This window comes from Arctopsyche grandis, chromosome 6 (genome assembly GCF_051622035.1).
Source record: "Arctopsyche grandis isolate Sample6627 chromosome 6, ASM5162203v2, whole genome shotgun sequence".
Classification (NCBI taxonomy): Eukaryota; Metazoa; Arthropoda; class Insecta; order Trichoptera; family Hydropsychidae; genus Arctopsyche; species Arctopsyche grandis.
This window is the reverse complement of record NC_135360.1, coordinates 23,876,608-23,889,788: the sequence shown is the minus strand read 5'-3', so window position 1 is coordinate 23,889,788 and position 13,181 is coordinate 23,876,608. Positions and strand designations below refer to the sequence as shown.

The following is a 13,181-nucleotide window of genomic DNA, read 5'->3' as shown; positions in this document are numbered from 1 at the left end:
GCTGAAAAGTGGCCAAACGCGAGTAAATTCAGAACGTGCCAAAATAAAAATAAAACTACACCATTTCACACTCCCAATCACTGGATTTAATCTCGGGTTAAAATGCACTCTGAAGCAGCCACTGATTTATGGCTTACTCCATTAGGCGTTCATTTAATCAAAGCATTAACAAATGAAGCCAAGTAATGAATATATGATTTTTTAACAGGACAGAGTGGTCATGGGCGATATCCGGGTGCAGTGAACATATATGTACGAGCCTTTCGAGAAGGGCATATCATCGTTAAGCTACCGCCGCTCAAGATGATGATGGAGCCGGTGATGGATGACATGTCATTAAGTCATCGGACGCCATCGGGCTGCTGATGATGGCCGGCCGTGCGGGGTCAGCGAATGCGACACCACTGTCGCCAGATTCGAAATTAAAGTAATGTGACCAGATGGATGGACAGAAGGTAGCGACTTGGCGAGGAAGTAACTATCAGCATTTGACGTCTGCGAAAAGTACAGACCAGACGGTGTAGAAAGTCCAAGACGACGATCATTATAATAATTGAGAATATTATGTCAAGTGAACTTGGCTCGTCTCAGTATGAGTCGGAAGATTTGAAAAATGCTCTCCGTATCCTTCGCATTGAACTTCCATTGGATCTACGGACGATAGCTGGTGGATCAAGAGCAATTAAGATGATTGTAGAGAGTTATATATTTTAACCTGCGCTCAAATAAGTATGATTGGCATAACTAGGATATAGAAATTGGAATACGTGGGTGAGAAGCAATGGCGGCTCGTGTGCATAGAAGCTGCAGCGCTGCAACACCCCCAGAAAAATTACGAAACAATCGCATTTACAACTTGTATTTATATATTTGACGTACTCATTAATAATGAGTATGTTAAATATCTAATCATTTTTATTTTAATTATATTCACAAGTGTAAATGTATACAAATGCTATTTTTCGTCGTTTTCTGGGAATGCTGCAGCGCCGCAGCTTCTATGCACGAGGCGCCAATAGACTAAGAAGTATAACAATGGTGGTTGACATAATAGATTCGTGTTTTTTTTAGATTTGCAGATGCAAAAAAAAACACTAGCACACCTAATCTATGATATCGCAATTATTGGCAAAACTCACCCCCCTGGGGGTGTTTTCAGTGATAATTTATCCTCGTATTGACACGGTGATTCTCATATTTGAAGAAATATAGGAGAAACTTGTCGAAATAATAAGATCGTAAAAATTAACAATGACATGAATACACGCCTATCGCAGCTGGAGTCTATTTAGGCATGCCGTGCCGTACTTCTTACCATAAAATTTTGAAATGGCAATAGACGAGTCACGCATCTAGAAGAACGGACGAAAAAAGTGCTCACATGGTACCCGAGAGAGGTACCTTATTTGTAAAAAAAGGTGCAAGGAAGGCCACGTAAGAGATGGCTGAATGAAATCAGAAAAATGTGTGGGATGATATGGATGAGAGTTGCCCAAAACAGAAACGAATAGAAGCGTGTTGGAGAAGCTTTCATCCAGCTGTAGATAGTGAATGGCTGTAATTGATGATGATGATGATATATTTTAATATATACAACAAATATGTATTTACTTATGTACGTATTTTTGTTTGTGTATATATATTTTTATTTTTGTCATCTCTGTATTTTTTTCGAAAATTGTGGTGAATTGGGGATTTCTGTAATATCACAATGATCCAAACTTAATGTAAAAATAAATAATTGGATATGATGTAATTTTAGAATTCGTCGATTTTTGATATTCTTCGATTTGTTTCTTTTCTGTTATATTTTTGACCATTGTGGCGCATTAGGGCGAAAACACCCAGCGGTGAAAGTGGCACGTGGTTTTTTTTTAGATACTTTAAAACACGTGAAAAAAATAAGCCGTGCTATGCAGTGCCGTGCCGGGCATTCATGGAACGCCCGGCGCGCCCCTTCCCAAAATGACCCTCTGGACCTTTTTCGCAAAATCGTATGCTTGTATTTATCCTTGCTTGGCAGTGATCGATAACGGTGTATCCCATATTTTAAGAAATGTAGGAGACCACCCACAGCGAGGAGTCATGCACACGATGTACCGTTCACCGCTGTGTGTTTTCGCCCTTAGAAATTCCTGTAGCGCCACGATGGTCCAAATTTTAAAAAATAAAACGAAAAAAAAAACGCACAGAGTATTTTCAATGCAATACAATAGTACTCAAGTTATCGGTAAACGATGAGTTCCCTACAATCTGCCTATAGTGTTACATTGTAACTTTATCCGATTCAAGTTGTCGAGTTGATGTCGCTCTGGCTCTCAGCCTTATGCATACAAACAAAACAACATTGTGTCCCATGGGGATGCTGCGCAAAACTGACATGATTTTTTTATAATTCTAGACTTTTCTTTGGTTGTTTTTGTGATCGAAAACTTAATAAAAGAAAAAAGTCTGGCAGCGTCTCATGTAATCCCACTCTGAGAGGGATATTGCCATACGTTGCCAGACGCCTCTCCTTTGTTCAGTTTACGATACTAGACTTCTTTTTGTACATGTTCGATCAAAAACATCAATAAAAGAAGGAGTCCAGTAACACGTGACGTAGCATTTTATAGAATGGCACTAACGAGGTAATGCAAGATTGATACCATCCTGAACAAACATCCAGCTGAAAATTTATAACAATAGATCATCTGTATTTAGATAACGAAATAAACACAAAAAATACCACCGGGAATAAGTGTGCCAGATATGAAAATTTTCACTCAACATTATTAGAATTCCAAGAAGTCTATACGTTTACGTAAAAAGTTAAATAGTTTTGTTTAGTTACATAAATATTTCATTATTCAGTTTTTAAAATGAAAATAAAATTTCCTCAGGTTTTAGATTCGGAAATTGACTAATAATCCTCTAATGTATGAAGTTATTTCAAATACAAAATCAAATATTGAGCTTTTGTTTGAATGTAAAAATTGTACTACAAGCGGTATGTAAGATAAACATACATAATAATCGGCGGATTAAAATGCTGGCGAAAAACTGGTTTTTTAAGCAGATGTATGTACAATTCATATAAACAAATACATATTTATAAGATGTAAAAATTATTTAAATGTCCACGGTTAAAATTTAACAAAGTGTAGACCTACATACGTAAATGCGGGATGCCTCTATTCAAAAACGCAAAACGTTTTACGAATAACTTATTTGTGTTATAAAACAAGTATGAAACTGATTCTATCCAAATAATATTGCTCATAAAGGTGAACAGGGGCAGCACATTATGGGTTAAATTAATAAGGAAGTTGTTAGAGAATTGTTCAAGTCCTTACATTCGACATAGCAACTACAATGTATGTACATACATAAATACAAACATTAGCTCAAAATATAATATTTATTCACATGACCAGTTTGTCGATAAACAAAAACAATTTAAACCATAAGAAATTCATAAATTTATTTCCAATAAGGAAATAATAAAAATTTGTATGTAAAATCTAAATATGTACCATATATAATACTAATACTATGCTATAAAATCGTTAATCGTCGAATAATTCTGGTGGATTAAATTTTAACAGTTTCAAGTGATGCTTGAACTGATAATTGATTTATAGTATTACTGGCGTGATCAATTATGAGAAAATGTTACGAGAAAGCGTCAATTTTGAAAACAAGTCATTTTCTAAGATAAGATTAACAATGTTCCTTTGATAGTGACATTGAAATTAATTATTGTGTTACATTTTCGATCTAAATTTTGCTAGCAACGATTAAATTAATGTAAAAAAATTAAAATGTACATAAACATATAAATGTAAGTATGTAGATAAAACATGTGGGTAGATTATGTTGAAAGATATTCTCTATATCGTTCCATTCTATTCGTGAAATTAAAGATAGAAAGAACCCTTCCACGTGTAGACGAATCCTTCCTTCTAATGTATTTGAAAGTACAATATTAAAAAATATACATACATACATTAGTAATAAAATATATGAGAAATTATTTAAAACGATTAAATAATTTGATAAAAAATTCCAAATCAAAAAATAAAAACAATAAATATTGTTGTTTATATGTAAATGGATCCATACGATTTTAATACTCTTGTCGTTCAAACATAAAACAGTTTTCTTTTCAGCGCGACGAATCGTTAATTCAAAAATTATCACAAAGTAATCGCGTGGTTAAAATTCAACCGTCAATTGTTTCAGATTGAAGGGTAGATTGAATTGGCGGGTTTTAATCGATGGTTGAATGATTTAAAATACCTTAACATTTATTTACATGTTTACGTTTGTGTTGTTGGTTAATTACAATCGGTGTCTTTTAATTGGGATGAATTAACGAGGACAAAGTGTTGAATAAAAAATGGTGATAGAGACAGGTAAAGTATAAATACCACAGTGTTCTGATATCCGAGGCCGGTCTCATCGTCAGAAACATCTGAAGAAGCCATGGCGGCTGCACAACACCTCACCCCACCTCCACAACAGACCGACACACACTGACGTACGAGATCATACGGCTATAAACATTACATTTTGCCCCAAACGATACGCTTTACGTCCATTCGGTTGTACTTTTGCTTTTGACATATGTAATTTTTATATATTTCGATACGTGAACTTTGGGACCTAGCATTTTGTTTTTAACAATATTTATTATTATTATTGGTTAAAAAATCCAAAGAATTCAATCAATCTATATTTAATTTCAATTTTACCACGATGACGTTATAGATTTACTTAAGGCTGTTACTATGGCTAACAATATACACATGGATGAAATACAATAATAAAAAATAAATATCTAAATATAATGCGTAAATTAATTTTTACAATGCTTTCGTAAATACGGAGTGTCGAAGAAATATAAAAAGTAGTGTTTTGTGATTTATACTTTTGAAAATTATGTAATTAATTCCAAAAAACATATTGCTTGATGGATGGTTACAGAAATATGCTTATTTTAAATTGAATTATTTAATAACTTTTTATTTATAAAATTATATATAGTATATTATTATGCAAAATTTGACTATTACTCACTAGTGGTTTTACCCGGCTTCGTTCGGTATTTGTAATATAAACCGCATAAACATGGCTAATCTAATAGTGAAAATTTATTTGTTTTTTTATTAAATTTATTTAAATATGAAAGAAAAATTTAACGAGAGGCAATCAGAAATGAGTACACACAATGAATATTTTTTTATATACTTATTATAAGGGAACCGGACCTGAATTAGACATCCGCATCCAGAAGTGAAAAAAGGATCGGAATTCGGAATTGAAAAAGGAATCCGGAACCGGAACTGAAAAAAGAATTGGGATATGGAATCAAAATCGAAAACAGAATCGATATCGTCGTCATAGAATTTTTTTTTTTTTGATAACGTCATAGATTTTAGTATCCAAACCTTACTTAAAAACAAAGTCTCTTTCGAAATTATATATTAGATATAAATATATAATACATATGGAAAATAGAACAGAGGATTTTTGATTAATAGTCATATTAGAGTCTAATAATAATTAGACATTAATGGGGCCGTGGACACCAATAGTATTTACTTACAATATTTTCCATATCCAGTTCCCATGTTTAATTAAAGTTTAATTAAATGATAAATCGACTTAATATTGTATTTAATCAAAACAAACATTTTGATAATTTAAGATTTGCCATAATTTTGATTAAACAATTATTTTACATAAACATATTATTTCCATCGATAATAATAATAGTTGTTTATCATTGAAAGAGTGATCAATTCCAACGAATTGACCCGATAAAATAATTGTAGAAACGTAAAAATAAATTTCTAAAGCGGAACGTTAACGTATGCTAAAAATAAAATGAAATACACGTCGGCACATGGTCAAATGTATTTAATGTAAAATTAATTTCGAAAACACAAATGCACGGCGGAGGCACACGATACGTTGTCGGTACGGTTGGTACGGGTTGGCACGACATGCGGGCAGTGTGGAGTGGGTTGGCAGCAGTGGGGCTTACGGTACTGTGCGTCAGTGTGTGCGTGCGCGTGCCGCTAGGAGGTGGCGCGGCGGGCTACTCGCCGCCGCACCCCGCTTTCCGCACCCCTCTCGCCCCGCACCCCGCACCCCGCACCCTCCGACCGCCGCTGCACTTCGCCTCTGCCTCTGACTCCGAGGACTCCGAAGACCAGGTGAGTCTTCGCCACTTTCATTCACTTCTGAATACGGAATGCCGCACAATTCGGTAGTCAGTGTACTGTGGCTGTGACTGTGGCTGTGGCTGTTGGCCGGCCCGACCCGGCCATTGTGCCCGACCAGGACCAGGACCAGGACCAGGACCAGGCTCACCACTCACTCGGTGACAACCCTCGCCTCGTGACTTGGGAAAGCTCACGGCTGACGCCCCGTCGTGGAAAAGCCGTCAATACAACTCGTCCACATCCACATCCACAGCCGCAGCCAACTTCACCCCAAAACCCCAACATCCACGTCTCGCTTCTTCTCGCACCGTAAACAAAACGCATTCCATACTCCTCTTCGTCGTCGCTTCTTCACTCGCCTCGTTCACGTGCCATCTGTTATTTTATTATCTACGTTTAACCACTCGATACCGTTTTCGACCGTACTCTACCGACTAATTCTTCTTTTATTCTTATTCATTTTAGAATGTGTTCTTCGAAACTTTTGCATTGTGCTGTGCTTATTTGTTTGTACGGATATCCCACATTCCGATATGTGGCCGACTCTCAAAAGTCGTCGACCGTTCCAATTTAAAATTTGTTTATTTTATTTCGTTTCATTTGTTTTCTACTTTAAATTATCTATTATGACGTTTTGTTTCAATCGTATGTAAAATTTGTTCGATTCGCTTGTTTTGCAAATATATTATTATTTTTTACTTTAATTTGAATGAAATGATGACTTTGTACAAATTTAAGACAAAATTTTTAATCATAACTAAAAACTTTTGTAATAAAAAAATCATTATTAGAGAAACCATTCCGTAAAAGCGTTTCTTTTGTTTTTAAACACGCGTATTTTCATTAAAAATATAATTAATTTCAATTTTTTTTAATGAGCAAGTTATTCGAAAAATATCTCAATATATAAAGATGAAACTGTTCGGGAGATGTTTACAATATAATAAACTTGGTATTTGTAATATAAACCGCTTAAATATGGCTAATCTAATTAAACTAATTAGATAATATTAATCTAAAGTAAACATTTTATTAAATTGATTTGAATAGTTTTGTTATATTTAAATTTATTTGTTTTAAAAATTTTTAAACATTAATGTAAAATTATTTATACGTGTCTTATTTTTTTGTATTTAAATTTTTTACAAGATTTTTTTAAGTTTCATTATTAAAAGTTAGTTCGTTAAAGATGTTTGTTTATATTCTGATATTTATAATACTTCAATAATATTACTAACATGCTTAAATTCTGGTGTAACTAACAAGCTTAAAAATATTTATTGAAAAATTGGTAGATTGCGAAATAAATAGTTTTTTTTTTCACTTTTAAAATATGTACGTAAATATATGTAATAAGAGCTCATACAAAAACCGCGATTCGTATTTACTATTTTTGAATATTTACATGAAAAAACAAAGAATTTAATCATTGAAGTAACACATTTTGGATTTCATTTTTCAAATTTCGTCAAATTATTTAATAAAATATTCCGCAATATGATGTACGTTAATATTCAAATATCTGCGATTCCTTTTACTAGTCTCATTTGAAATTTGTTTCCCGTTCTTCTTAAAAGGGCCGTACACCCGAAACCCTTATTTTGTTGCCGTTCCTTTATTCGATATATATATTGGGTGAATGCGACAATATATATATTAAGTGAATGCGACAGTTGCACTTCGACCAGATAAAACGTATTTTAAATTGACAAAATCGAGGTTTCGTATTCTCCTATTTTCTCCTCCGAAACTGGACAAATTAAAAAAAAAAAATTCATCATCGGTATGAGAAAGATATTTTCTGTGCAACTATACGCGTATTTTTTTAAAATCGACCGTTAAATAAGCACGCTGGACTCGTGGGTGTAAAAAAGAGGCGATTTTAATGATATTTGGCGGCTCCTAGCTCCTATAAAAAATAACTAATCAAAAAAATAAAACGATAGATGCAACCCAATGGTGGATATCCATAGCATATCAAAAAATATTTTTTCTAGTGCCATAATTGAGGAAAGGAGAAGTCTAATACGTTTGTATGGACAAGGCGCTGGTGTCCAGCCCTCTTAATTCGATCTAATTTATTTATAGTTTCACGTTTAGCATTGTCGTAAAATGTATAAAAATGGGCTCCATTAGTTAGTATCCAAAGTCAAAATTTTAACATTTTTAATTATATTAATGTTTGCATATCAATATTTAAAACTGAATTGCCAAATTTGAAAACCGGTTTTCAAATTTTGAAAAAATTATGGAAAAACGCGGTTTTTTAACTCGGTTTTCAAAGCCTTAATATGTATGTAAATTGTAATTGTATGTAAACTAAAGGATAATAATGTTTGCTATTAAATAACAATAAAATATGATATTAAACATAAAGTCATATAACAAATGTTGCCATATGATGTAGAGAACCCGAATCACATAAAAAATGTCACAATATGTTAATTAGGGTCCTTTTCGACTAATCCCTTCAGTTTTTTCCAAGTCTAAAACCTCTGTTAATAATTGAATTTACTCCCAATATACGGGGTAATAATTATAATCCGGGTAACGCTGGGTAATAATTTAAATTAACATTGAATAAATGAATTCATATTGTTAAATTTGGTCGGGTTTGAAGTTATAAATTACTGTTGCGAATTTTTTTTTTTTGTTCTCTTTGTCGATTTCGAAAGTTCAGAATCGTTCATTTTATTATATACGTAATTTGTAATAATTTAGACCGAAAATCGGCAAAAATCGATAAATCAAATGTGAGTTTTTTTTCGCGCTTTGTCGAATTTATTATATTCGCCCATTCGTTACGGCGTATAGAGAAAGTCTTCGATGGCCACGTCGAATTTTACGCGATGGGTTTTATAAAATAAATGTCTTTTCACGATGAATTAAAATTCAAAATTGATCGTGATTATGCTAATAATGTTCGGATCGCCAAATTTTATATATGACATAATATGCTTTAATCTCGGAAGAAAAAAAGGCCGCCCACAAATTAACATCTAATTGCATTTTAAGATTCTTTTCCGGATTTCTGCTAATCTTTACGACGTTTTAATAAACATTGAGGGGAAAAAATCTGCATTTATTCGTGAAATTTAGTATGACAGTATTCTTGATTAACATTTTCATAATTTTTTTTTACACAATTATTCGGCTTAAAGTATTCAATTCGTTTCTCATTGAAAAAAACGCGTTATTTATAACTGTTTTTCGATGAAATTTCTATTGTATTTTAATGCCATGCATGATTTATACGTTTGTTCTAATTATAATGTGATGATTGCACGTGTTACATTCGTACATATATTTGCAGTAAATTTGAGTTTGAGAAGTGCTGACGGTGCACAATTATTGTCGAGAGCGTTTTTGCGTTTCAGTTCGCTTTAGGTAATTTGGGAAATTAGCACATCTGGAAACGTTTCGGTGAAAAGACTTATGAGAAATTCTAAGAACATGAACGTTAACTTAAAAGCGCACAAAGCCTTCGTTAATGTCATACCTATTGTTGACTTTTTTTCCAGACACTGTCAATACTAACTACCGCACGGCACTATAAATCAGTGTGTTACTTGTCACTAGCGGTATAATATTTAACTTACAGCTTTTTCTCGTGGTGGTCTCGCTGAGCCTTTGTCTCTTTTGGATTTCCAGAACAATAATACATGTTATTGTTATCGATACGTTTGCTCCAACTTGAGAATGCGTATACCTAAGTATATATGGCTATAGGCGAAGGTATCCTCCGCATATTTCGTATGTATCATTATTAGTGAACAAAAAAAAATCATTTGATTTTTTTTTGTTGATCTCTTGTTTGTTCGTTTATGTATACCCTTTTTGATATGTTATTCTATCGCCGTCGACTTTCATAACTCAGAAGCGGTGCGTTAAATTCGGTTCAATTTGCCAGAAACGAGTATTATTTTTTTATCAGGCAAAATAGCTGTAGCTGTCTTAACTGTCACTATTAGTTAGGATCCCAGCGCTTGAAATAAACTGCTTGAGAAATATTCCAGACTTGACTAGGGAATACGTTTGTTTTTTTATTTCACTCTTCAGCAAAGACAAATGTTAGTTTGATCTTCTTTCTTACTTTTTTTTAAGAAATTTTTGGTTGATTAAAAAGTATTCAAACTGTTTTTAGTTATACGCGCATTTTTTATTTAAATATAATATATTTTTATACGTACATATTTACAAGAAAGATTTTAAGAGTCTTTGACACGTTTTTCCTTTTAATTTCTTCCAATTTTTTTTTCCGGAAATTGATTCTGCGACCTAAAAAAATTCTGTCAGAAAATAATTTCGATTACCATAATTTTTTTTATTAATAAGTTTACAACAGATTTATATATGTATGTACATACTTTTATCCCTACATTTCTAATAACTACGATCACGTTCATATCGTGTAGATCTCGTAACTTTCGCCTATTTTTATTGTTTGCTTAATCACATGCTGTGGCCCTATCTATGTATTATGTATATGCAAACCGAAGAGTTCTTCGAGGGCGGCAATTAAGTAGAGGAAAACTTTTCCCCGGTATGATTGTGCAATGTGGCATAGGTGCGGCGGACTCGCCGTGTCATTAAAATGATTATCGGCGGTCCATTGTATGAAAATAAGTTTGTAAACTAAAAACACATTCCATTCGCGTGATTGATGACCGCTGGACGCGTCCTCATCCTTTGTCCTCTTGCGGTCAACCTCACACGAAACACTGCGCTGAAATCACAATCACTTTTCCGCCTCACCTCTGTCATCGACGATCACATCATCATTGTCACAATAAACGCTCCATTATCATTCAAATTCCCAACAGTGATCATTTTTCGAACTGTGCCGATTTTGAACCCCTCCATCCCCAGTATGTCGGATGTTCCTCTGACGCGTCGTATAATCGCATTGTACACATTTTATGTCTTCGGATTATTATTGGTGAATAAAAAACCGAAAAATACATACGACGACACTCATAATCATAAATTTTAATGTTACGAGTGGAAAGGTTGATTGTACCGATCGATGTCGTATCGATGTATGTATCGTCGTACTACAGATAAGGACAGTGTTACCGAGTCGTATAATTTTTATTGCTTTCAATCGCACAATGGCGTACTAAATTAAAATTTCTCATTTTCATATATATTTACAGCTTCAATTATTAATGGTTAATTTCGAATACGATTTAATAACTCCGTTTCAAGTTCGAATGGCATCTATATAATATATTTTGAGATGGTAAGATTGTGCGTTGGATACCTATCGAGGTTTCGAAGTTTGACGGAAACGAGTATAATAGATGTATGCTTGGGGTAATTTTTGGGCTGCGCCCAGGTAATAGTTTTTAGAATTTGATTTAGAACAAATTGTAAACACCGTCGAGGGTTTCTGAGATTCTTTTGTTATCCATCAACAGAACAATAAAATACGCACTAGTGCTAATAATAAAAGAACGGCTTTCACATAAAATACATACATATATTTATGGCACCTGCTGAAGGAAGTCATTTAGCAAATATTGCTGGCAATCAGTCAAATAATCGGCTTTCAATTATTAGAATTGTGAAAAATAAGTTATGTTGTCGAGGAAAAACGCATGTCATCGCACTCTGCTGACCTACGAGACCTTCTGGATCATACGGAATCATTGTGCAAAGTTTCGAACTGATTACGGATTGCCCCTTAGCAATATCTATTTCTATGGTATTAAACTTGTACATATATAAATGCTTAGATTATAATTTTTGAAATCATGTTCAACTATTCATGATGAAGTGGGTAGGATAGTTTTTGTCAGTTCGGCGGAGGAACCGTTTCAACAATGAAATCAGATAATTTGGCTAACTCTGATAGGAAACGATCGACTTGGAGTCACAAATATCTAAGTCTAACCAGCGGCACTACATATTATATATACTCCGAATAGATTCTTTTCAATCGAGATCAACCCACGGGATTGAACCCGGCGACCTGTCTATGGTTAGCATTAACGTCATCACCTAGCTATGCTGCTGGTTAAATAAGTATGTATGTATGTATAGATTGGGGGTTCCAAATCCGAATATTCGAATACCTTTTATACGAATTTATTTTTTTATTTTCAATCTATTGCAAATTTACATATGTAGTTGTATTCGATGTTCCAGATTATGATTCTCTTAAAATTTGAATAATATCTTGACCTTCTTAAAACTACAAATAAATAATTTTATGCTACTATTCGATATTCGAATATTTGGAACTTCTAGTATAGAGTCATCGATTGTATGAAAAGTTAAACTTTTTACGTTAAATACATATGTACATGCGCATTTAATGCTACATATAGACGATATATGTGATATAAAGTATCGTATGATATTCACGTTATTTATGGCCTCTCTAGGTATACGTATAATGTTTGATATTTCAATGTGAGCAGTGTTCGAACTGGCCGCACGCAGTTCTTACGTTACAAATTATATACGGGGGAGAGACGACGAATAAATCCCTGACGGTGCACGGGGATAAATCTCTCTCCCGGGCCCGTGTGCGAAGAAAGAGATAATTTCGCCGAAACAAATTTATTTTTGTCAAGCCGGCAAGTACTTTGCGAAACCTTTTTTAATCATACCGCCCATATTTAATACGAGTGCCTGCCTGGCTGCCTTCCTCGCCACGGAGCATCATATCAAATATCCATTCGGCTGGTGGGGGCGCACAATATTTGTACGATATTAGAACCAGCCGTCTTCGGGGATACATTGCAAAGGTTTCGCGGTCTAATACCCCGCATCCCCACCGACCGTACATGACACACCATACCTGTGTCTGTTTATACGAAGAGAGAAATTTGTACGTTTATCTATTGGCAAAGGTCTGGTTCCACGTTGGGTCGCAGGGCTGTGGAGTCGTTAAAAAAAATCACGACTCCGACTCAAAAATGTTAAATTTTATCAGGTTGTTTTTCTACATTTGCAAATATT

General features: G+C 33.9%; 2 protein-coding genes across 3 annotated transcripts in view; one reads left to right on the top strand and one right to left on the bottom strand.

Annotated features, from left to right (window-relative positions):
* ClC-a (chloride channel protein 2) overlaps positions 1–4,536 on the bottom strand; it is a 38,367-nt gene extending 33,831 nt beyond the window's left edge. Inside the window, exon 1 of the mRNA XM_077431806.1 lies at positions 4,413–4,536. Coding sequence (XP_077287932.1) covers positions 4,413–4,469 — 57 coding nt within the window. The 5' untranslated portion in view covers positions 4,470–4,536. The remainder of the gene's footprint in view (positions 1–4,412) is intronic.
* A 1,508-nt stretch (positions 4,537–6,044) lies between these two features.
* LOC143912955 (uncharacterized) overlaps positions 6,045–13,181 on the top strand; it is a 75,095-nt gene continuing 67,958 nt past the window's right edge. For both annotated transcript variants that reach the window (XM_077432421.1, XM_077432422.1), the window contains exon 1: positions 6,045–6,203. The gene's annotated coding sequence lies outside the window, so the exon portion shown is untranslated. The remainder of the gene's footprint in view (positions 6,204–13,181) is intronic.